We start from the raw sequence: 27,083 nt of genomic DNA, 5'->3' as shown, positions 1-27,083 counted from the left end.
ATTTTGTTTTAATGTTCCAATTTGAATGCTTCAGTACTCTTGCAGCTCACAAACAAACACACATACAGAGACATTGCTGTTGGGCATCTAGTCTCACACATGTTGTTGATTGAACATGTGTTTGTACAGTGTCACTGATGGATCCGATTGGGACATAGACCAGTTTGCCCTGTGGCTGCGCAGGATGGTAGGATTGTCACGAGGGAGGCCTAGCCTTTTAAATTATAGGCCTGTGTTGGATGTCCACATGAGGTAATGAGTAGATAGCCTGAGTCATGCTCTGTGTCGGCCTCTGCACTTCAATCACCAGCCATATCCACATGGAAGCTACTGTGACTAAAAAGATCTGCATTTTGTTACACTGTGCTCTGCGTAACCACAAAGCGCATCATGTGACATGCTACAGAGGAGTCTTGTTGAACTTGGATCCTTCCCCTTGAGTACGACCATCTGTGTCCCTAAAGAGCCAACATTGACGGCAGTGTACAGTTTCCCAGCGAGGCCCCTAAGAAAAGACTCATCCAGAGCCTCACCTCACATCTGGATGACCCAGAGGTTAGAGGCCGGGGTTGCAGGGATGGTTGGAGGGGGCTTCATTCCAGTTCTCTTATGCTCGCATAGTCCCTTTTGCTTTTTATGCAACTGACCCCACTGAAAAAATTGCCTTGATACATTCGGTCATAGCTTAAGTTTGTAAAATTAGGTGACAACTTTATTTAGCAATTGGATGGAGCTGCTGTTGTTAGAATGTTATGAATTTATATAGCACACATTTTATGTAAATCAGGATGTTTTGGGGCTCTTGAGGTTTTTGACTGGAGATGGGCTCTGCAAATTGAAGTCCTGAAAATATTTAAATTGTTTTACAAACCTTGTTTCAATCAAACTTCAAAGACAAAATTAGCTGGTTATAGTTTGTCTTAAATTGTCTCAGTGACATCAAGTAAATAGTAATATAGTAAGTAATAATAAGTAAATATCCTTGGCTTTGCCTTTTCTTCTGCTGAGTGCCTCTGACAAATGACTATATTAGGAAATGAATTACTGGCATTTGGGTCCTTTTGATGTTTTTTCTTTACTTAGGTCTACTATAAAACAATAACAGGTTGACAGCACCTTATAGCATTGTCCCCACCGTCATACAACTTTTAAAAAGTGAATTATATTATATATTCTTACAGAATATTTGGAAACATGCATTCTCACAGCATATCTGTAAAGATATCTTGCTTTGCTTTTTTTCATTAGTGCCAGTGTGTTTGGTTAAGAATGCTTGTAGAGTTACAAGATGACAAATTAAAAAAAGCATGCCTCAAAAATAACTGCCAAAACATTAGAGCAATCTCTCTTGGCATGCAGCCACAGGTCTTACGAGGCAGCCTGTCTGTTACTAATCTAAGCCAACTGGTGGGAGCCTTGCCCAGCTTAGTGAAATAGCAAGCTGAGGCAGAACAAGAAAAAATCCACTAAGAAGAGGAAAGAGACAGGTTGTGAGAGAAGAAGCGGACAGGAAGTTTCTAAAATAGTGAGGATAGGATGTACGTTAGAGGAGGGTGGAGTGAATAAATGCGGATAGTGTGCTGCTTGAGTTCTGAGACGGGGGATGGGGCTCCTAGGATGTGACTCAGACTCCCTGTCAAAACCAGCAGGGAGGGGACCTGATGAGAAAAGGGATAGAACAGAGGAGAGCAGGGGTGGAGTGGGGGAAAGAAAACCCGGCCCCTCTTACACCACCCCGACTCTTTGGCATTCAGCGTCAGCAAAAACCCTAATGTGATCAAGATGGAAGTTGTCTTTGGACTTTTCACTGCTCCCCGGCTTTCTGCCTGCCTCTGGGGGCTTGACTGCCTTTCCGACAGTTTTACAGCGAAGATACTGACTGGAGTCCAGAAAATGGCTTGCAGAAACCTAGCCTAAGGACTGCTTGCAAAATAAAACGGATAATAGGTCACTTGAAAAGCGACGGATTCATATTTCCCAAACAAGTTCACACTGCTTTCGGTGGATGAATGATAAGGCAACTTGTGAAACATCTCTGGATAACTGTAGTGGAAGCAATCACTGGATCTATCACCTATTTCTTGGATTATCACCTGGTGTTTAATTACTGAATATACAGCTACTGGATTATATTGTAAATACCTGTGTCATCACTGGAGAATTTACAAGGAGTAGGCTAAACGTTGTTACTCCAGCATAAAATATCTGAAATGTATGAGGTGTCAGTTTTGCTATCGATTTGAGGGCAAGTAGAAGGAGCAACTGCTTTGGGACATTTCTTGTAACCTCCCTTACTAAACTAATATCCAGGAGCAGGTTCATGCCAGAGGGTGCAAATGACATTTAGTATCATCTAGCTCTTCTCCTGAGGAAACAAAAGGTAAAAAGTGGAGAAAGTTTACTGCTTAAGAAACTGTTAGATGTGTTGAGAAATTGACTCTTACAATTGAACAATGATAGAGAAATTGTATTGAAATTAGAATAGAAGTTTTCAGTCACTTTTCAGTCACGGTACAATTTTCTTTATTATTCTTATATTGTGTTTTTTTTTTATATAGCAGATGTCAAGCTTGAATTAAGTACATCCTGCTTGTTGAATCCCTGTCTTCCTTTACTTCTGTACATTCTGACCTAGAACAGCGGGGATAAAACGGAGCACAGTATAGAGCTTGGTTTGGTTAATGTAATAGGACCCACAGTATGCATTATGATAATCTTGGCTTGTGGAGAACAAGCTGTTCAGGGACACTGACTGTCATTTGCCTTTAGTTACATCATTCTCATTGTTGTAGGTGTATGACGGTTAACCAACACTCTTTTTAGAGCACCCTTTACACAGTTAAAGTTAATGTGTATTGAAGGTTTGCGGTGTAAATTTGACAAACTGGTTCGATTACAGTTCACCAAATATTTTAAAAAGTAAACAAGGGACGTCTACATTTATCTTAATGTTTTAGAATCCGGGCAGCTTTGTTGGCTTTATTCCTGGAAGCTTCTTACCACTTCAGGCAAAAAACAACTGTCAGTTGGCATGTTGTAATGTCAAATTTGAAATAGCTCTGGTTGCAAAGATAATCCTGTTAGATTATCATAACTAGGAAGCCTGTTTTTTTTCTGCAGATCTAGCAGAGTTTATACTTTCCAAGGAATTGTGAATGCTTTATAATTACGCCCCTCTTGAAGTTCCACTCAATACTCCATAGCTGTTTACTTTAAAAGTGAAACATTATTTACCATATTGTCATCTGCATATTCAGTTACTGTCCATTCATAACTTGCAAACACTGGCTTTTTCTTATCCCCATTTCTCTTCTTGATTGCAGTAGATCTGGTTCTCCATTTTTGCCTGCCGTCATAAGCATCTCTATGGGATAGCGCTGGGTGTCCACCATGCCAGTAGCCATACGGAAAAGAAGTTGGGAGGAGCATGTGACTCATGCTTCAGGATTACAGTACAGCTATGATGATCTGGACCTGGTCTGCTGTCATGGGGTTGACAGCGAGGGGCCTTGGATGGGAGCAGGGGCTTCCAAACAAGGTCGACGGACTAGGTGTGCCTCCATGCCAGAGGGCTGCCACCAACTGCCCACAGAGGACCTTGCTCAGACACTTGAGGTGACAGCTTCTGTTGGGAATGATGATACTGGATCAGAACAGTTGAAGACAATGGACAGTGATGGAAAAGTCCCACTGGATTTGCGGGAGGATTCAGGTGATTGCCCTCATGAGTTGGTGGACATTAATATTCCCCAAAGGGCCTCTGAATCAGTGCATCTCCAAATTGCAAACATTGGGAAGTCTGGAGAATTTCACTGTAACTCAGACAGTGAGATGTCCAGGGAAAATATTTCTTTTGCAACTGATAGCAGCAGTCACAGTGAGAAAACTGTCAATGGTGAATGTGAAGTTGGCACAGAGAGTAGCCAGAGTCACAAACTCTGCAATGACGATAATGTCTTTAAAAGTCCACATATCTCACGTGAAGAGCAACAATGCATCTCTATTTCTTCAAACAATGGGCCTCCAATGTCTGGATCTGCTGGTGAACAGCCTGGCAAACTTCCAAATCATCAGGAAACAAAGGAGAGCCATACAGAGGGTTACAGCCAACCTCCTGAAATCTCTGAGGCTGCACTGAAACAGTCCTCTGCTGCTAAACTGGAACCTCAAACTGACCTTCCAGATGTAGAGGAAAATGAGATTTCCACCTCTGGCCATGCTGATGCAAGTATAACTTTACCTGTTGGTGTGCTGCACAGCTCAGTTAATATGATGGAGAGTGGTGATGTGATGTCACAGGCTAACAGAACTGTGGAACCAGTTGTGACTTTAGTTGTAGATGAAGTATGGGACAAAGGAGTAACTGAAAAACGGAGCGCAGATTCTGCTGACAAGCTGGATGGATTAAATTATCCAGAAACTTTAAATAAAAATACAGGACTTAAATATCACTCAAGAGACATTCAAGGAAGAGAGCAAGATCAACATGACTGCTATGGAGTATTGGATCAGTCTCATGGTTGTGAAATATCCCACCAGACATTGTTGGAACAGCATAATGTTGAAATGAAGGCGATGAACTGGCCTCAGGGAGAGGAAAGTGCACAAGCAGAAGGCAGCAAGAAAGCAGCAGAAGTCAGGTATGGGCCAATCACATCATCTGATATTTGTTTCATAGGTCAATGTTGCTCTATGACAGTTAACAGCAATGAGTCATCTGAAACACTGGACATTGGATATTCAGAAGGAAACCCCATACAGACAAATATTACTCAGTGTGCAGACCGATATGTGGAAATGACGACCTCCGTAAGTCAACCAATGGAAAACACTGATGAAAGTTCAGTGTCTAAAGAGTTGGCTTGTTGTGAGGATCAAACCATAGCCCAGCAGTTGGAAAATAGCAGTTCAATACTGGATACTATCCCAGAAGTTAGCCACGTTGAGCCAGATGATACCCCTGTACTGGACCCTCAAAAGGACATTGCCTCAGATTTCACCCAAAATCCACATGTTCAGCACTCCAATATGGAGGGTAAACATGTATCTACTGAGCAGCACACCGAAAACCTGCCACCATGCCCGGCAGAGGTCAACGATGAGCTCTCACCAGAAAGACTCCATGGCAACCAAGCCTCTGGTTGTTACCTCAGTGAGTCACCTGCCCCTGAGGTGGCAGATGGTCAGAGGGAACATCACAGGCCAGGAGCCACAGTCTCTAGAATGGAGGAACCAGATGAGGCCACACACACAGTTATTTACAATGACACACAACTTGCCAGTCCAGTTTTAGATGGAACAAATGAACCTGGAGATCAAAAAGAGGACAATGTGGTCAAAGTGCGCATGAGAAAGGTAAGGTTATATTTATATATAGATGTAGAAGGAATAATTTTGTTTCTGTGTAGTAATCGCGATTATTGCGCGTCAACACCTCAGAATTAAGTTCCTTTTTTATAATGAACTGACACGCATTTACAGTACAGCCCACAAATGATTTTTGTCCCACACTTTGGCAAGCGTCTCGGAAAACAATGACTTCACTCTCACATGCTTACAGATCTGTGAGTGGGGGGGATCTGTGAAATGTTTTACTCTTTCTCAACCACTCATTGCAAAAAAAGTTCCTATAAGGGCATGGAGACTATCACACAGAGGGGGCTGGAAGCTCAAGTAATCTCTGGGGTGAAAACCTTAAACTGCTGTCTCCAGAAAATACTGTATGTTGTATACTATTTATACAATGCTAGCTAGACTGTGCTTGTTGGGTAATATGTACAGTAAAGTGCCAAAAACTTAATAAGCAGTTCATGGATTTGGGCTCATTTGAACAAAGCAATGGTCCGAGAATAGACACAGTATTTATTCACTGTTAGTAGTTGCAGTGTTGGCCTTTTTGGAATGACAACAAGAAATCCATTATTTACAACGCAGGGCGCATTAAGCAGGCATGTTGTTTAGACAAGTACCATATTGTGGAAAGTTAGATTCTTGTGATAGCTGAAGACGGTCGCCCGCTTGTGAACAGCGACTCTTACAGAGTTTAATATGAAAATTCTTGTATATATTAGTATAGAATGAACAAGTTAATCAGTTATTGTCTGAGGTATATGCATTTCTATGATAGAATATCGTGAACAGTGTGCTACACTGAAGCATGCAACTTGGCGGTTAGTAGTGTCATGTTGGTCAGTAAGTGGGACGTGGGTTTAAATAACTTGACAATATGCTGCACTGGTTATGACGGGTGGTACCGTTTGGTCAAGTTCAGTTGTAGACTGTGTTTTGAACTTGCTTTAATGTATTTTCAATGTATTAGCTATGTATGTATTCACACACAAATAATGTGTCTGTCATGTCTAGGGTTGGGTACCGACACACGGTGCTTATACGGCACCGGTGCCTTAACAACCGGTATCTACCAGACCGAATAGTAACGTGGATTTCAGTGCCTCATTTCGGTGCTACTGAAATGCCAACGCTGCCCTCTGATGCTCCGAAACAGACGTTAGAGGCAACAGAAGCATCGCTGCACGTGACGCTAGTTAACATAATACACTTGGCAGCAGGTAATGTTAGCCCACTGTTAGCTAGTAGCTGGATTAAACACGGTTAAAATGCTGACAGCTAACGTTAAACGGTGTGACTGTATTTCACTGTAGAGGATTCCAACACTGAGACGTAACAGTCCGCAGCTGCCGTTGTCAACAACACAGCCGGTGCGTCACTTGAAACTCGTATCGCCAGCCTCGTGGTGCATTCAAAGATATTGTAAAATACCCTTTTTGTTGTTTACCAGCAATTTACTGGTGAAATAAGTTATTGTTATTACATTTTCAATAAATCATTTAAATTTTGACCATATGGCCTTAGCAATAAACAAGCCATTCTTAAATGTCACCGACTGTCGTTTTGTGCGCCTTTTTTCTTTTTTAAATATATACATATTTTTTTTCGGTTCAGGCCCCGTTTTAAAAGTATCGTTTTAGTACCGGTATCGGAAAAAACCCAAACGATACCCAACCCTAGTCATGTCATGTGTCATGTTGTTTCTTATACACACTACCACAGCCCCCTTTCCAAAGTAGAATAAGATAAATGTCTTTTAATAGAAAGCATGGCATGAGCGATGATGCTGAGTGAGTAACATATGCGACATTTGCAGTGTTGACACTCTGGTTGTATCTATATTTCTAACAAGCCTGTGAGTTGGGTAAACCCAGATATTTTCATGTATTATCACTTCATTATTTTGATATAAATTCCATGTGTGCATAGAAACTTTGGAGGCCCTCTCAGTCGTAACCAATGTTGACGTCACTCAATCAGCTGCCAAAAACATGAGATCACAGTCCAGTGCAGGGACATGGAAAACCAGTGCCGCATTTATTACCACTGGCACTAGTTTCAATCTTAGGATGACTTTCAATTTTTGGATTAAATAGCCGAAAAAGCTAGCTCCTGGAATTCGAGTTAAGGAGTTCAGCCATTAAACTGGAAGGCGCCAAAGCAATTCATCCACCATATGGTGATAGCTTGCCTCCTCTTTGACAGCACCACAGGGTTTTCACCATGGGGTTTATTTACAAACTGTATGATGCCAGTATACTAAGAAAATGTGCTTTAGTGAAGGTCACGAGGACAGTAAAGAAATTAGACAGTAAAAATTAACATTATAATCCACAAGGGAGGTAACATACTGTATTTAGCATAAAGAAAAATGAGAAGAAGCTCTTGAATATCATGAAGGAAATAGCAGAACTGATGTTATTATCTGTGAGTGGAAAATGGCAACAGCATCCTGGAAATATCTCTAACAAGATATTGTACAAACAAATGATTATGTCCCCAGTGAATCATGTTGTTGTTGCAGATTCAATTTGTAAAATGAACCCATCTGGTTTGCATAATGGCTTCAGATTAACCTGATATTGGGCTTTGTTTCTGCGTTTATTTGTTTTAACAACAAGGCTTTATCCTGACCTCAGGGCCAAACTGTTTATCTGACAGCAGACCACTAATCATCTTAAGTGCTCTTTCTGCCTTTCTGTCCTTATTTATTAATCAAATGTCCATGCTTTTGGTCACTGTTTACGAATGAGATACCTACATTAAGCAGAGTGTGTGCACCGTATTTTGATGCATAATCGTCTGCACACTATGTTTAGCTCAGCAGAGAAAGAGAACCTCAGTTTAATGGACAGGTCTGAGAAATGGGATGCAGGCCACCGGGTGTAAGAGGGGGTTTGAAAAAGAGAGCTAGGAAAGGGGAAGGAGGGGTCTAAGAGTTCAAACAGTGTGGGAACTGTCTCCCATCTCAAAAAACAGGAAGTCGAGAGGAATGTAACAGAAACCTCAAAAGATGGGAAAGCGAGAAAAGAAACCTTCTGAGAACACCCAAACCACCAGAATGCCCCCTAAAAATGTTGCCTCTCTGAGGCGCCTGATATTGCACTGCACTGCTGTTTTGTGGTTGTTATTGCCATCTCGAGCCAGATGCTTTTGTTCATTCAGTGAGGCCTCGTAAAGATGTCATTGTTTTACAATGATACAATGCCTCATTGTGATACTTTGCCAAAGAGGCAGAACGTAGCGATGTGCGCTGCCACTCGCTAGGAATGCCAATGAATACATCAATGTGAGACACATTTCCATGACACACATGGCCCTCGATGTCTATTTGCTCTCTCGGCAAACACAACAGGAACTGCTTTTGACAGGCTAATTGGGCACTAACTGGAAAATAAATGCAAGCACAAGTCATAAGACATTAATAGGGATGGAGCAGGGAGCCATGCGCAGGGCTGGAGCTGTAGCTTGTTTATCAAGATGCAGATGCTATCAAGGATCCATAAACCTGTCAACCTCACACACATTAGCATTAGTCACTGCTCATATGAATGTTGTCATCTGCACACACCCATTGTAAACTTAGAACAAGATCAAGCCACTTTAGCCCCCTCACAGAATATATTTCTGCCTTACTTTATCGTACATGAAACAATAAGATTTCTTTCTAATGTATCACACCTAAGAACAGACACAGCACATGAAAACCAGACTCACATTCACATGCCTCTATACCTTTGCACCAACATACAATCACAGTGGCTGTGAGCTCACCCTCATAAAGTATTTAACAGGTCTGTTAGTGGAGATTGTAACAAGGTTTGTTTGGGAATAATGAGCCAGCCGTGTGATGTAATTTCTTGGGGTTCTTCTCTCGAGAGAGAAGCTCAGACAGAGAGTCACACCCGGAGCCAGGATAAAAGACGGAAGAAGGAAATTGAAGCATATGCTCTGTTAAGAACTCCAGAAAGGGATTTTACAAGTTTTTGAACTTCAGACAAGGGTTTATATTGCATCAAACAAAACAAGATTGAGGGATAGCAAACAAGGACAGAGTGGTAGGTGGAGTGTGTGAGAGTGGTGTGCTGGATTGCATGTCATTTAGCTTGTCTTACTGGAGACACACCACCTGAGGTCAGTGTCAGACTTGTTATCACAGCGTTACAATGGATAATTGAACACTGCAGATTAGAGGACTAAGGGAAATGTGTTAAGAAGTCATATGATTAAAAATGGACCAGAGATGATACCAAAGAGATCAAAGCAGAGGAAACAACTGGGACTATTTTAAGTGCAGAACAGAGAAGGATACAGAAGAGCAGAGGGTTAGAGTGTCAGGATAAGAGTTCAGCAGCAGTTGAAAAGGAAGGGGAAAGGAGCAGGGAAAGAATGTGCATAGAGCGCCTCAATTATTTTGGCATGAAGGGCGAAGAGTCGATTTGACATTACTTTTGAGATGTTATAAAAAGATATTTTGTTGTTATTTTTAATAAGATGATGATATATTACGGATCTATGTCACTTGGGAGGCTTTAGAGGTAAGTAAAGCCAACAACTATAGGGTGGGTTGAGATTAGCTAATTCTGATGCCTTCCAAACCAACTTCTCTGCATCCTCTATATTGATCTATATTGAATCAAACTACTGTATATTGATAATACACCGCCCACTTGGTTCAGTTTGCAATACTGTCGTGCCGTATTGATCAGCAGGCAGGCAACAAGCTGATGAAGCTATACGATGTATGTCTTGCCAGCTAGTGTTTTCCTCTGTATTACTGACTAAATGATAGAGATAGAAAGAAAAGGTAGTCACCCTCCAGAAAGCTGCTATCCCTGATGTTTCTCAACAAAATGTAGCCTGAACTGGAATGACTGGAAATAGATATGATCTTAAAGTCATACTATTTAACTTTTCCCTCTTCGGTCTCCCTACAGGTTGTCTCATTGGAACTACAGCTCGCGGGGCTGTAGTTCCAATGGGACAACTGGTAGGGGGACCAAAGAGGGAAAAGTTACATAGTATGCCTTTAATTACTGATTTATCTGGTTTATTAGTGGTAAGATAACTGCATCATTCAACAGAAAACACAAAAACATCAATGAATGAAGTTTATATGTCTTTTGTTTATATGCTAGAAAGCTGGTTTCTAAGTATTTTCAGCTAATTTCCCTTTTGACAGTTTAGAGTAAGCCATCCCCACACTGAATAGTTCAGTAGCCAGGTAGGCTATATCGACGACGTTGCACTTCCGGGATTGTTCAGGTGCTGTCGGAAATTCCGCTGAAAGTCCCTCGTTTTAGGCCGGATGTCCGTTATTTTCCGCTTTCTTTGTGTTGGCATTCTAAACTCCGGTCGATTTATGAGGACTATGGTTAACTGCTCCTCAGATCTCTGCAGGGTAAAACCAGACAGCTAGCTAGACTTTCTGTCCAATCTCGAGTTTTCTGTTACACGACCAAAACAACTTTGGAACACACACAAGTTCTACCAAAACGAGTTCCTTTCCGAGGCTATTTTGCAGAGGCACCGTCATTGCGTCCGGGGCTTAGCGCTGCCCAAGACGATTGTGATTGGTTTAAAGAAATGCCAATAAACCAGAGCACATTTTTCTCCCATTTTAGAATGCTGTGTGGACTAGCCAGACCTTCCTCCGCAGTGCTGTGGAGGAAGGTTTGGCAATGCGAGACTACTAGCCAGGGAAACAAATGTCATCCTGTCCAGTTTTATGTAGTGCTTTTCTACCTTAACAGACAAAGCACTTTACAATCTTCCTCTCATTCACCCACTCACACACTGATGGGGGCAGAGCTGCTATTCAAAGCACGGGTCTATATATCGGGAGCAATTTGGGTTTCAGTGTCTCTACTACACTTATGAGGTCAGTGCAAAGGTAATTTTTTATTTATCTGATTTGTCTCTTTATTCAGCGTGAGCATGCTCGTCTGGACTCAATGGTGTTGCTGCTGATGAAGCTGGACCAGTTGGACCAGGAAATTGAGAATGCCCTCAGTGCCACCTCCTCTATGGACAGCACGCCAATCCTCCATCGAAGACAACTCATGGTACGCACCTGCAAGTTACCTTGCTGGATTTAGGTGCAGTTTCTACTGCAGTTCAAACAACACTTTATAAAATAAATGTATTGCACCCAATGGTTTCAGAAATTACTTTCATTTATTCTTTCATGTCTTCCCTCACCTACAGTATTCTTATCTGTCCCCTTGTGGTCATTATGAGGTATAGCAATGTCTATGGACACTGGGTATCTTTCATCGGCTGATGAACTGTGTAGTGTGCTTTGCATTTATAAAACCTATGGGGTTGATCATCTTTGAAGAAATACTTAAATGTTAGAGGAAAATTCTGCTCTTTGCACAACAATGTAATGCCTACATCTTTTTCTTTAACCTGTGCAGGAGTTTGATTTAGGATCTGTACCAGAAGCATCACAAAACTCTCCACATCTACACTTTCCTGCTGCCTCTACCTCAGGACCTACACCAGCCCTTGGAGCAAAACCTAAGAGTGGGGTAAGATAGAAGCTTTTGCATTTTATCTAAACTGATATGGCCAGGTTTGTGTGTCTCCATTTCTAAAGTATGAATGTTATTCTTGCAATATTTACAGTTTTTTTTTAAACTATCCCAGAGAGATCCAGATGAATTGGGAATTATATACTTTAATAAAACTAGACCTCCAAATCAATTTGGATGATTTTAAGACCTCGAAACATCAATATGGAATACTTGAGGCTGTTTTGATTTCTGGTTTCTCTCATTTGCATAGTTTCATTTTAGTTGAGCATCGAGCTACTGTTAAACAACCTTTATGTCTCCAATAAAACAAACTTTTTTTCTCTTAGTGGTACAAAAGTTAAAATAAAACCAGGACACAGAAGGCACACACACACACACACACACACACACACACACACACACACACACACAATTGAATCCCCCAATTGTAGGAATGTCCCCCAGCACTTAGGGCTTAGCCAAGCAGACGCTAAAATTCTATAATTAGCTGGTTCCAAAGATCTAGACCCCTTCAACCCAACAAAGGGGTCAAAAGGGAGGTCTGGGGGTAAAAAGCCAGGCCGGGGGGGGTGAGAGGGGGACACGCTTCAAGTGAGACGTGCATCTTCAAACCTCTTGCTTGCTCACTTAATTACTTTGTCAGCCTTGCTTTGTTGTTGCCTTCAACGAGGGCAAAGTGAACAAGGCCGTTAGACAGCAGACTGAGCACTCAAGAAAGCTTTTACAATAGTTTGAATTGAAATGTTAAAAAAAAATGCTTTGAGACACTTTATCTCATGATGTAGTGATGCATAATAAGGTAACCCTAAATGCCGAACAGGATGTTTCTATTGCAAAACAGTTCTCTTATCTCGATAGAACAAAACATTGCAACCTGTGGAAATGTCAGAATTTGTTGATGAAAAGGATGTCTCACATTCTTGAATTATCTCTCGCAATTCCTTGTCGACATTGCTTTGTCTTGCTGCACATCACAACTCTTATGCTGTCTCAAAAGAAAGCAAAATTCACTCGTGTGACGGTTACTTTAAGGGACACAGAGCAACATGCTCAATGATGTGTGATGTATAAAGTCTGTGGCCAACTGTTTCCACAACCTCCATTCCTGCAGTAACCCAAGGTAACTCACTAAGCTTGGGTAAACAGTGCTTTTACTGCGCCTAATAGGAGGCTTTTTACAGTTGAGGCCTGCGGGGTGATTGATTGAGGCCAAAGAGATGATGACTTCATGAAGGGGATTCTCAGTGGTTAAAGTGACTGTTGAATCCTTTCAGACTTAAAGTGTTGGGATGCCCACTTAATCTTTTTAGCTAGACAATACAAATCCTTTATATGATGTAAACACAAGGCACATGTGAGGAAGAACCAGGGTTGAGGTTTTGATTTAACATTACAACAGTTGTGTTTTACAAGATGACAACATACATAATATGATAGATTATTCAAGAACAGAATAATTACTATACATTGCTATTATATAAAAAGACTACTCAGTTCTAATGACAGGAAAGGTAGTATGCAGAGTCCTAATTTTACTGTAAAATGTTCCCAGAGCAAATGTCTAACCTTTGTTTCCCTTTTATGTGAGTGTAATCTAATGTTATAATGGGACGTCTCATCCTTTCTTTAATGTTAACCATTACACTGTACCACTGACAGCTTTTATAGATTATACATGGGGTGACTGAATTACCAGAACTGTGCACAATACAAGAAATACAGTACCACAAACTACAGTCTCAAAACTTCTGATCAAGTTTAATCAATACCTTTCTGACACATTGTTGTTGCCTGGGTCCAGACCTTTAAAACCCGTCCATTCCACAGAGTTGACTGATCTGATGAAGATGTAAATGGAGATTAACTAGTTGACAACTCTGTCTGATATCAGACAAACAGTGTTGACAAAGGCTAAACATTTGAATAATAGGATTTATTGTAGGGCTTTTGGATTTTATAAAACTGTCCATGTAAAGTAAATACACAACACAATACACAACAAACCAATCATACACTGAAAACAAATAAACAAACCTATTGTTCAAAAAAGCCTGAATCCAGGCTAATGTATACAAAAACCATGAAAATAAGCATTTCCACGTGTTGCCTTGAACGTGTCTTGACATCATTCTTAACAAGAAGGTATTTGCAAGTTTACTCAAGACGGCAAACAACATATATCTTTTGGGCAAGCCAATGGTCAGCGCAACCCGTTTTAAAGGTAACACCAACACAGAAATTGCTACTGCACATACTCCTGTAATTTATGAGCAGAGATTAAAAAAAAGGGAGTAGTATGTGGACATATTACAACACAATCTTGATACTGTATATTAAGTATTAAGATAAATATCTCAATGTAGAAGGTCAGTGAGAGGTTGAAATCTGAAATTAGGGCAGGAAGTAAGACAAACTGACAGTTGTTTGTTCTTATTTTACTTAAAGAGTAACTTGAGACTAAATTCACTTTTTTTTGAGAAGGTACATTATGTGTACAGTCACTTTATTACACTATCAATTGATCCTGGGTCAATTCTGTGGTGTTAATTCACTTCTTCACTTTTCCAGTGAGAACCCAGTAATTCTTTCCTCCAGACCAAAGCAAAGACATTTATTTAAGACAACTATTACTGGTATTAGCCTTGGGGGGACTGAAGTCACTGTCACTGCTTTCAATGTTGGTCGGGGAGTCACGCTTCTGGGACGTGCCAGTGAAACATAAGGAACACAACGTTTACCGGTAAATAACGATTTTAAAAACAGAGGTACATATGTAATAACAGTTGTATGAACTTTGGATGACTGCCAGATGTGTATCTAGGCATTAAAACCTCAGAAAGCATCAGTGTAATCAGGGGGAAAGAAATGTGACTGTCTTATGTGTCTTGCTGATGATTGCAGAGGAATGGCTGGTGTGTGTGTATTTTGATATGGGTTAAGTGTTTATCATTGTGCATTTGCATTCCTTCCATCTTATGATGGATTATGCAAGAGGTAACTGGTATTTGTGTTCGTACTATCCCTCTGACACCTCCTGGCACTCAGTGTAACACTCTGGTGGGATTGTACCGAGCACATACTTGTGCTGTTCTGTTATTTATGTAACAATGATAAATGTGTAGTATGTGACTGTGTATGTTGGTGAGTGGAGTGGACATTCACTTGGCATGTATCATTCACTCACTGTTGTGTATAAGGCATTGGGTTCAAGTGGATAGATTATTGGCTCTTGCTGGCTTAGCTGGTGGCTATTGTTAGCCTTCAGCAGGTGGCTGTTATTCTTGCATCGAATTAGGGGCTAACATCTAGCGGATGTTGTGCCACAGCAGGTGTTTTTTTCTCATGGTGGAACTGCTATTCTTTGCCCCTGAGTGTTTTTGTTGGCAGGTTTCTATTACTTGCTTAGTGTAGCAGGTGTCTTGCCATGTTATTTAACTTGCATTGTTGTGTTGCAACAGGTGGCTGTTATTTGGTTTATAGACTGATGTGTATCTATTGATTCGGCTGTATATTATATTTAGGGCTGCAACGATTACTTTCATTATCGCTCAATCTGCTGATAATTTTCTCAATCGATTAATCATTTGGTCTATAAAAATGTCAAAAAATAGTGAAAATTGCTGAAGCTTAAGGTGAGATTGTCAAATGTCCCGTTTTGTCCAACTAACAGTCTTAAACCCAAACAGTCAGTCAGTTTACAGTCGCATAAAACAAAGAAAAGTAGAACATATTCACACTTGAGAATCTGAAACCAATGATGTTTGGCATTTTGGTGAGAAACTAATTACTATTATTATGATGATTATTGTTTTTTCCAATCAACTAATCGGTTAATCAAATAATAGTTTAAACTCTCACCGAATTATATTCTCTCACCGAAAGATTTCATTCTTTGGTGTATTTATTTCCAATCTTGAGTAGCACTAGCTGTTATCTTTTTAAAGAATTTGTAAAATTGTGTGTCATGGTATTAGCTGTCAATGATTTGGCTTTATAAGTATAAAGTTGTGCCTGGTGTAAGAGCCATTTGTTATGTGACTCTATTTTTAGAGTGGCTGCAGAGGATGTGCCAAGCCACAGAGGAGGGTGGAGGCTGCTGACCCCTGACCACCTTCCTCTGAATGTTACAGAAGGAAACAACATATCAGTCACCCTCAGCGCGGAGCGTTCTCACCAGCAAGACATACTCAGAATCCCCTACAGACCTCAGTTACCGAACAAGTCACAGACCATGGCTGTCTGTTAAATTTAGCACAGGGGTGTTTTACATGTCATGCATGCACTGTATGGTGACAGAGAAGGCGCTGCCCTATCGTCTTTAGTAAATATTTCATAACAGGGCAAACTTTGACCCTTTGGATCTGTATTTCGTCTCCACAGCAACACCGCTTCTGTCATCTCCTTAGGTGGTGTTGCCGCTATTTGACAGGGAATTCTGAAAGTACCAGATTTCATATCTCTGGAGTTTTCATGTCCGGAGTCATGGGATTTTTGTCGAGATGATTGATTGAGAGATATTTTTATTTCAGAATGACGGACAGACTTTATTCCCTATCAGTTGGTTATGTATGTACATAGCTCTTTATCTTACTGTAGTTTGGTGGACAATAGAAGTGATGTGCTTTGCGTGCTAAGGTCACTAGCAGATCTCTGCTCTGTCCTTCCTCCGTGTTCCGGTTTGGCAGCCTCAAAGTCCCCCAAACATCCTTTATCCAAACCACACCTTCTCAATGTCTCACAAAGATACAAGACTCAATATTTATCTGCTTTTACTGCCTTTTATTTATCTCTACATTTGCTCCCACTCTCTCTCTCTCTCTCTCTCTCTCTCTAACTCATTCCCATCCTAGGTCAACAACATATGCAGCAGGCATAATTATGTTTGCCTACATTCCACCCACGTATTTGGCTTAAAGACTGTAGTAGGCCATAATGAGTCAGTGAGCTATGAAACTAACCGCCATTCAGTCTGACAAGGCCTGCCAGCAGTGGCTCTGGTCATGGCCACGCTAGCCATGTTGCTGTCATTGTCCCCAAGCTCTCTCCTCTGTTGAGCACAGCTGTAACAAGGAGACAAACACAGACCTGCTGTGGTTTTAAAAAAAGTGGGCAAGAAAAAAGAAAAGGCTTGTGTTTGTAGCAGGATGTAGAAAATGAACTTCTCCTCAACCCCCACAAGGAAATCTTGTTTTTCCTGTGGATTCAAGGCTATAGCTGTTGTATAAAGCACTCCAAGAACAGTAGATAGAAGGATATACTGAATAAATATACAGTATTTCTCATTTTTTTGTAGTTGGCAGAGTATCATTAGAAAACAAAATCGAAAAGAAACCAGAGCACAAAGCCAAAGCATGCCATCATGAAATGTATTGAAATTGTCCACATGTATCAGCCTAACTCGGTATTTATACTGAACATTTTCTCCAAATGGATTTGAGCTATATTACGCTTAATTATTTGACAGAATACGTTTTCTGTTTTAGCATCTTTTGTAGAAGTCAAACATCACATAAATCTGTTTACACCCCTGTGCTCTATGGCAACTCTCTGTTTTTATGACAACATGTTCCTAAATCAGATGTGATTTACTGGCTCCATATGTTTTTTGGTACTTTTAATCTTAGATGAATCATAATTTTTCATCTAACATGAAAACATCACTCTGCTGTATTTTTTGCTAACAAGTCGTTGGTAGTGTTAAAGGCATGCACAATCAGACAATTAAGCGTAACACACATCTATTACATTAGGAGACAGTAAAAAGTGCAGGTGATGGTACTTGTTGACATTAAATCTTAAGGATGACTGGATAATGCAGGTATCTGGAAACACCCCTGCAGCCCGCTGATAATGAACCGCCATAAATCACAGAATGAACAAACCGAATGCACTCTCAGAAGCACACACATTTATAGATGCTGAAACATGTACAAAGGAATTCATTGTTAAACCAGGTGCAATTTAATCAACACTTCCTAGCAAACATTGGTCAGATGGTGGCGTCATAAACGGCAACTTGGTTATGAGGTGGACGGCCAGATAGTGTAGTGTCCACATCCAATAATGGTCCAAGCAGACCCTCTTCTAACAAACCTGGAAATATTGATCATATTATTGCTATGGAAAAAGCAAATGTATGTGTCTTTGTTTTGTGTTTTAATACGACATTTTATGGACAATTGTTTTGGTTGTGAAATGGTTGTGATGAGACGTCCTCTCCATGTCCAAGCCCAGCAAACATTGAGACGTCTTGTTATGTTTTTAAAAATAGTGGACATACCTGGCCATCTTCTGGACATTTTAGCAACGTTGAAATTTGTCCTTACCATAAAGGGGCATATACTGGGTTATTCAGGCTTGTGATTTAGGGTTTTGTAACATGCAGCTTGAGCATGTTTTCACATTTTTGTTTTGAATGTGTGTTTTCATTCATGTTGTCTGAAGTTACATACCTCAGTCTTACCTCAGTCAATATACACCTGAGTGTCTCACCCAATTACTGATCTTTGCACTTAGCTTTTATGTTTAAGGAAGGAACGTGGCCTTCCTATTGAAGGGTTTTTTATTTCTTATAATCTCATTGTGGCATGTGAAACTGTACATGTGCACAAAGTGTGTTTACAGTTGGGTTACCCAGCAGTCAATGCTCTGCTGCAACATCTAAATGCAGTGCCCTCTAAAATAGACAGTCAAAACTGCGACCCAGCTAGGTCTCGCCCACTGGTCCTTCTGGAAATTCAATAAGCTGGGTGTCTGCCACAGGACTGCTATGGGGCCCCCACAGTCTTCTACAGAGGACAGTCTAATCTGTCTGTGTTGTTAACCCCCTCTCAGCTTTCTCCCAAAAATGTCAGCGGCTAATCCACAGGCTAGCATTGTTGGTGCAGTTGGGATCATAACACTTATCCCTATTAACTCTGGTTAATAGGGACAAATTCAACGTGGTGAGCGGGAACAGGTGAAACATTTTGTCTCTTAATCAGTGTAATAAGGCAGGAGTAGAATAACATGAACAAAACAGTCCCATGTGTTTTTGTCATCCATCTAGACTTTTTATTCCCCCTTTTTAAAACCACTTGTGGAGCTACTTGGTAACATGATAAAGAAAAACCTTTTTTTGTCAGAATAACCAATAATAGATGATGGATTGATGATTTATGCGGTTTGTATTTTGTGATGTTGTTCTCCAGTGTTGGAGAGGTGCTGACCATGACAAAAGTTCAAGTGTGAGGAAAGACGGTTGCACACTTGTAGCCAGGCTTGCATCGTAGCTACGAGAGTGTGACTGTCTTTCCTCACACTGATTTATAAATAGAAACACAAAATCCCACCCCAATTTTATTGGATGCATAGTGAGAACCATAGAATCTCATTGAGGACATTGTCTGGGCAAAGGCCGTATGGTCTGCATGCACACATGCAGAAACATTTTATGTTTAGTGAAGTTATACCTGAAGTTGGATAACGATTCACAGTTTATATTTATGTAGCAGGGAGCTCTAGCTGTAAGAATGACCTAAGAAGTAAAGTCTGGTGATGACCAGTTTGCCTTTCAGGAGGAAGAGTCTTATGGTCAGACAAGTTAAGTGTTATTCTCTCTTCCGTTGATGGATTCCAAGGGCCAGTTCACAGTTTATGCTCCAGGGGCCCGCACTAAATCCCACCAGACACTGCCTGAAACCAGAAGCCTTCGCTTTGGCTTTCTCTTGTAAACAAAGGTGTGTGTGTGTGTGTGTGTGTGTGTGTGTGTGTGTGTGTGTGTGTGTGTGTGTGTGTGTGTGTGTGTGTGTGCATATACACTTTTCTCACTCTCTTTCAGACTCAAGGTTAAGTGAGAGAATGAGGCCTCAGCTAGCAGTCTGAGTGTGTGTGTTAGTGCACATTGTGTATGGTAAAAGCATACTAAAGACTGAACGTGCACTCATTCATGCTATAGATTTCCCCTTAGCATTATACAAGATGCCAGTACATGTTACTGAGACATTTCCAAATGTCATCAGAAGTTGTTTTCTTTTAAAATAGCTGTTAAATCCAACATCTGGATGCTAATATACATCTTCTGTAGGAAATGTTCCAATGCATCATTACACCAAGCCATCACATCACTTCCTGTTGACACACTTCAAGTGTGACATATGGAAACTATTAAAATGTGAAAAGAGGATCCGGGGGAGAAAGTAGGGAGTGGGGGGGTTGGACTTTTCCTCAAGGAGAAGGCTAAAAAGAAATTGTTTCCCACGTTTCCCTGCACACGTGCACTCAGGGGTCGGCAGAGCATGGAGAATAAATTCTTTTATAAGTGCAGGGCAGAAAGAGCACATTCATGCCAGTCAAAAAAACAGAAATGAGCTCCAGATAACATCTCCAAAGGCCCTGGACAGACGTGCACTTGCACACACACACACACACACACACACACACACACACACACACACAATCACAATGTCTCGCTTCCCTCTATCACACAGTTGACTTATACGTCTAGTGCCGGAGCCGGCAACTTACCTGACCATAAGCCATCTGCACCAATTAAGCCATTTGCGTTAAGTGGTGGAGAAAAAGGTTTGGGTTAGCCTGAGCCCCCTAATCCTTGACCAGCACAGACCATGGGTGGTCACACACACACACACACACACACACACACACACACACACAGACACACACACACACACACACACACACACACACACAGACACTGCAGCTGCAGTGCATGAGGGGGGCTGGGGATGAGAGGGTGGCGGTGGGGTTGAGAGAGGCATGGTGGACTGCTCGGAATTATTGTGCAATAGCCACATGCCAATTGTTTGCTTAACATCTCTGACTCACTCACTCACTCAATCAGAGAAGCATGTGCACACAGCTGTACACAATGCAGGATCCAGTACTAATACAAAAAAAATGAATTGTTACTAGAGCTGTGTATTTAACCTCAATGTTTTTTATTTGGTACCAACCAAAATGTGTCTGTAACATAGGTACTAAAATATGAAACCAAATATTTAAGTTTTATACTCTTTGTTATTTATTCTTTCAGATACTTCGTGATTTAAAACTCCACCAGTGAATGAGTTGGAACAAACTCATGCTGTGCAGCCAAACTTTGTTCAAACCTTCAGCACATTATTTAAACTTCTAGTGGGGTTCCCAAAATTTGCAAAGATATGTTTGGCTGAATTTGGGGGAAATGTGTCTAAAATGATGAGCAAGACATTTAATCATTTCTGATACCTAAATGTGGACCGAGATAGTTTTTGTTTCAAAATGGCGTTTAAAAATGAAAATGTAGTAGTATAGATGTAGCTTAAGGTTCCTGCTACAGTAATGACAAAAGGACCCTACCGTGGTTGTTCATACAGGCACACATGCTTGCAGGCTACTACACACACACACACACACACACACACACACACACACACACACACACACACACACACAGACATGTTAAGCAAACATACCATACCCCATGTGCCCCCCACACAACCCACTTCCAGTAAATTAGTGGCAGTAAATGAGGCAGCTGATGCTTGTGTGCTCTGCAGCCTACAGCTCCCCAGTGGACACCTGACACGGCCCGGACAACCCCACACTTGGACAACCTGCACTGTGGCATGCCAGGGGAACGCAGGCTAACATCGGGAAATATGTGATCCTGGTGCTATGAAAACACTGGTACTTGCTGGTACCCATTTATTCACATTCTTGTTAGGCTCTTTGCTCTCTCACTCACATTTATTCAACTGTAATTGCTATTATGAGGGAAAACAGCATTGTGTAAAGGTGAGATTTACACTGTGTGTAAGTGACTTCATGGGTCATTGACAGGAACCCGTGGTGCAGTGTTTACACAATAGGAAGGGCGCACACTGGTGAACTGAAATGTCTTGTTAGTGCTAAGTGAAGAAGCCACACAGACCTCCCATATTGATTCAATTATTCAAGGCCATTCTTGTGCAAGTTGTGGAGTTGTAGCTGATTATTAAAAATCTATTGATTTTTTTCTTTTAACACCACTGTGCCAAATATAAGAAGATAAACCTTTGGCACAAATCCACACATGAATGGATTTAGTTCTGTCCATATGTAACATTCTGTGTGATGAATATGTTAATCTATCACCACAGATTAAATAATAAGGCTGGTGATATTCTATGTTCTTATTGTCAACAAATCCTACAAAATGACTAAACCCAACAATGTGTTAGTCCATCTGTCTTGATACTTTTTCCGACTTCCGTACCCTGTCTCTGGCACTGAGCCCCAAGTCTATTCATTCCTACTTAAAATGTAAATATTAAAAATGGGTCAAAAATATATATTTTCACTTTTTAAAAAACGGCAAGAAATGTTCCTAAAACAGTTGGGCAATGTAGTTTCTAGCAAATGTTACTGAAAGGTGAATAAATAGGGCTTTTTTGGGGGGACTATTTTCAGAAGCGGATTAATACACATTTGGTGAGCATCAGTATTTACAGCAGAAGAATGGTGTATGTGGGATTGACTCAAATAAACTAGAGTGCATGCGGCCAAAGTCATTATGTACACCAGCTGCAACAATGTGGCTAACCGATGTGTTATAGATTTTGGATAGGTTTGTGACACAATCAATAAACTATATCAGGCTTTGGCTACACAGGCAGTACTTGGTAGGATGGTGTTGGTTTTGGCCTTTTCATATAATTTGTTGAAGAAAAGAAAAAAACATAATGGTGCAGTTGCCAACCATATAAAGCATGCTCATTTTAATTCAAAACTAAACTAACTAACTTAAATAAATAAAAATAAGACATTGGTGATCTTTCAAATTAAACTGTAAGGGTGAATGTCAAAGAAAAAAAGTGGAGAAAATAGCTAACCTGTTTGCCAATTGATAAATAGGCAAAAACACACCAGGTTGCTAGTGTTGTCTTGACTAAATCACACACTATCTACAGTGTTTTGCACACAGGGGAATGCAGCAAGGACACTGTTGTGGCAAAAAAAGAGTCCAACAGCTGAAACAGCACTAAATATAAATCTATCTCTGATTTCACCTCACTGTTGTTGTTCTGTTTGTGCTGATGATTTAGTGGCAGAGGGGTGAGTAGGAGTCTCTGGCTGTGGCTTCTCCCTGGTGTCTTTATTGGGTCATTAATCAGCAATAAATTATAAAGCTAACACACACCAAGTGTAGTGCTGATCACTGGATTTAGACTTAAGTAGGAAAAAGTGTTGCACACTCTGGCTCCATGCATGCATTTCTCTTTTATTTAGATGATGTTTTGGCCCTCAGGCCTTCTTTAAGATCAACAATCATGCTGTTTTGCCCATACACATTATGCACAAATACATGTGCACACACATATATACGCACACACACCTCCGCAGATGTACCATTTGTGATGTACTTTTAGATTTGGATTTTAGATAAAGTTTGTATGCGCAGACACCTCACCCCACTGGCTTCTAAAAAATCTGAGTAAAACAGATTAGGACCAAGACAACACTTTATCCAGCATTGATCAGACAACACGTTAGCAAAAACAAACTTGCATATGTGAGAAGGCATTGGGCCTTTCCCAATTCCCAAATTTGTACCTCCTCGACTTCTTGATCCTCGATCCTCCAGCTTGTGACCCGGAAATCATTCTCAGCACGCCATGACGTCCCAATTCCTAAAATGCACATCGAGGAGTGAGAATCGAGCATATGAATACGCCGATGAATCCTTGGCGGAAGACTTCTCACCCGTGGCATGTAAACAAAGAGGCGTGAGAAAAGGGGAGAGAGAGCGATAATATCCGCGGCTCCGTGGTTAATCTAACATTACAGATCGGGCCGGTCATATCATACAAAGTAACATTCTGATTACTAGCGGGTGGGTGAAATAATACACAAGGAGGAATGTATTATGAACATTCTCTAAAATGTGAACATAACAGAGCTTCATTTGTAAGTGCGTCTGAGAGACTCGAAGAACAGCAACTTAACTTTACTGTGATTATTTTAGAAGCTAAAGGTCTAGTTCTGTTTCCTCAGTCCAGTTTATAACTACAGTTAGTTTTGCTGCTTTAATATTCAACGATATCAGCTGCAGTGGCATTTCTGCACGTATGGAAACATTTACAAGCATCTCTAATCATTAAAGTAGGCTAAATCGTTATAGAAAACACTCATAGGCTCAATACAATACATTGTTTAAAAAGCAACAGATCCTGCAGGGACTGCTGAGGGACAGTTAAACGTCCCTGCAAGTCTCTAAATCGGAGAAAATAATTAGGTGGGTGGAAGATGTTAAGCTTACCGGCGGATTTGGATAAAGAGCAGATTCACGCATTAATAATAGATAATAATAATAATTTGTGTTTGTGTGTATATAATATAGCCCTGGCCTTTATATTTGTATAGTTCTTTATACAAACATTTGTACTAATGTTTGTATCAAGAACTACTGTATATGTAGCCTATTATAAATATATAGGCCTATGTTTGTGTGTGTGTGTGTGCGTGTGCGTGTGCGTGTGTGTTAAATACAACAAATAAAAATGTACGACCCCGTACATTCTTATCACATTTTGCCACGCTGTGACTTGAACTCAAAGTAAATATATTGAAGTTGCCTTGAACACGGTTCTGCTCTGACAGAGAACATAAAATACAGCGTATTAGAGCTTAGATCTGGCCCAAAAAACCAAGCCCGACCCAACCCGAGCCCGTGCACGTTGTGTCCGAGACCGGCCTGACACATTAACTGTGGGCGGGACTAAGACGCAAGGAGGGGAATCGAGGAGAGGAATCGGGGATGCACACACTGGGAATTGGGAACGGGCTATGGTATTCAGTCTCACTAGACTGTGTCACACCTGTGGTGGTTCATCATAAAATATAAGAGCTCCCTTGATATTTGAGAGGTGAAGGGCCTGTAGTAGATGATAATCAGTTGGCTTTTTTACACAGAGATTCCGCAATACTGCTGTAAAGAACATCCGCCATTACGCTTGCTTTGCTTTTTTTTTTACACATAACCAAACAACCCCAGTGTCTGATTTTTAGATAGCATGTTGGCATTCCGGAAGCAAAAGAAGCATGACGTGTAACACAACAGCGTTGACATTTAGTGTGTTTGTGTGTGTGTGTGTGTGGGGGGGGGGGAATACCTCTGCTGCCGGCTTAACGGCGGAAGAACTCTGTCCCCCCCATTACGTGTCTATTCCTTTTTTATACAGAACGGCGAGGCGGAATAACGGCACAACATTCCCGCCTAGAACAGGCTGTGTGAAAGAGGCTAGTGTGGCTGTGGTTGTCCTGAATCTGTTATGTAAGTAGGTGGCAAAGGGTAAACAGGCTTTAAAGTAGCCACAGCAGGACACAGCTAAATCACTTTAATTAGGCCTGAGGGGAAAAAATAAACACGGAGGAGGCATTTATCTGAATAGAAATATCAAGAGGAAAAGTAGATATCTACAGCTTTTTGAACACCAAAGGCAATGTGGATAAATTGTATTGAGAATGTACCTTGTCCTCCTTGTCCTGTCTGATCTGTTCCAGGGGAGTGTGGATTAAAACAGGTCAGGGTGTGGAGGTCAGCCAAGGAACCTGAGGTCAAAAGTCAGAGGCAAGAAAGACCTTTGCATTCCAACTGACTGCTGCCCTCCACACAAACACACACACACACACACACACACACACACACACACACACACACACTTGCCAATGAAATCAGACACGAATGCTCTATTTTTGTACCAGAAACCCAGGTTTTAAAGCAGTATTATTTTCTAAAACCCACAATAAAGCCAAAGGAGGAAATATTCATGGGCAGAATGATTAGAATCTAGTATGGCTACAAAATGTGTTGGGATTTTATCAGTAATGTCTCCACACTACCTACATGAGTCTTGGATCAACAATGAATCAGAGTAGGGTGCGTTGTGTGCTCTGACGTTAAATGATGTTATATTTGTTCAGAAGTCTCTGGTGGGTTTGTAATCTGCTGTGACAATATTTTACGATGTTTCACTTTGGAGTTTTAGAAACCATGTTTTTGCTCTGTCTGTTTATGGCCAATTTGTGTTTCTACAGTTGTCTTATTGGTGTGTGTGTGTGTGTGTGTGTGTGTGTGTAGCAACACATTACTGTATCTGCACACTCTTTGGTTTAAAACAATATTCTTAAAATAATAGAGCAGAATATGATGATATTGTTGATCATAGTGCAATAATCAAGGATTATTGTAGTTATACTCATGGGCCACCTGAACAGGGGACAATTACTCTCAAAAGACACACAGAAAAGCCCCTGTCCTATTCTTTGATCTTGTGTAGATTCTGATGTTCATAGATCAGAAGATGTCCATCGGTTGGAAGGGAGAACATGCAAAGGAATTAAAGCTAACACAACATCATAACACTGAATAAATACTAGTATTTGATATTTTTCATCAATCGTTTCTTCATTACTTTTCATGACACAAAAACATTGTTAAATGTTTATTTAGGAATGTATAAAGAGCGGTAGATCAAGGGATTTTACTGTATGAGTTTGAATAATGATGCATCTACTATTCAACTATAATAATTTTTCTCTTGTCTTTCCCAGAGCACCTCTGCCATTCCTGAGACAGAAAAAGCTGGTACGTCCTTGCTATTTTTTCATTGTTTCAATTTACTCACAGATCTTGACACTCAAAATAATAGGTTGCATTTCATTAGATTTCTTTTTCCTCATTTTGTCACGTGTTTGGAAAAAGTGTTTGTCTGCAATAGATCTGGTCTGGGTCTGGTCTGTCATGTGTAGAGATTCTGCTGTGCAATTTCTGATTGATAGCCTTGTCTGGTGTTCACAACATGGAGCAAAAGAGGAGGGAGGGAGGAGGGAGTTGAGTGGAGGACAGGCTCTGGTTCTATAAGACACTGGATGAGAGTGTAGATAAGATCCTAGACTCATCTACTAAACCATCAAGCCAGTCGCCTTTTCTAGATAAGAGCCAGACTGGATGTCGTGTCTGATGCCCAAAACTTTTGACCTGTATTTATTTACCTTTTCCTTGCAGTTCTTTCTTACATTCTTCATAAGATGTTTCAATGTTTTAAAAGATATTACAGTACTAAAAGCAAGAATAAACAGCTAAATGCCTAAAATATGTAAATCTATTTAAACACACACCCTTGTACACATGTTTTTTGTGACTGGACTTGTGTAGTATTTGTTGGCCTACAA

At 40.7% G+C, this 27,083-nt stretch overlaps 1 protein-coding gene across 2 annotated transcripts in view; it reads left to right on the top strand.

Moving 5' to 3' along the window:
* The first annotated feature begins 1,718 nt into the window (after positions 1 to 1,718).
* dlc1 (DLC1 Rho GTPase activating protein) overlaps positions 1,719 to 27,083 on the top strand; it is a 93,611-nt gene continuing 68,246 nt past the window's right edge. Inside the window, exons 1-5 of one of the 2 annotated variants that reach the window (XM_078260648.1) lie at positions 1,719 to 2,380; positions 3,324 to 5,355; positions 11,280 to 11,414; positions 11,769 to 11,882; positions 26,463 to 26,496. In XM_078260648.1, coding sequence (XP_078116774.1) covers positions 3,391 to 5,355; positions 11,280 to 11,414; positions 11,769 to 11,882; positions 26,463 to 26,496 — 2,248 coding nt within the window. In that variant the 5' untranslated portion in view covers positions 1,719 to 2,380; positions 3,324 to 3,390. The remainder of the gene's footprint in view (positions 2,381 to 3,323; positions 5,356 to 11,279; positions 11,415 to 11,768; positions 11,883 to 26,462; positions 26,497 to 27,083) is intronic. The other variant, XM_078260639.1, reaches the window with a different exon arrangement.

This window comes from Sander vitreus, chromosome 2 (assembly GCF_031162955.1).
Source record: "Sander vitreus isolate 19-12246 chromosome 2, sanVit1, whole genome shotgun sequence".
Classification (NCBI taxonomy): domain Eukaryota; kingdom Metazoa; phylum Chordata; class Actinopteri; order Perciformes; family Percidae; genus Sander; species Sander vitreus.
This window is presented reverse-complemented; position numbering and strand designations above follow the sequence as displayed.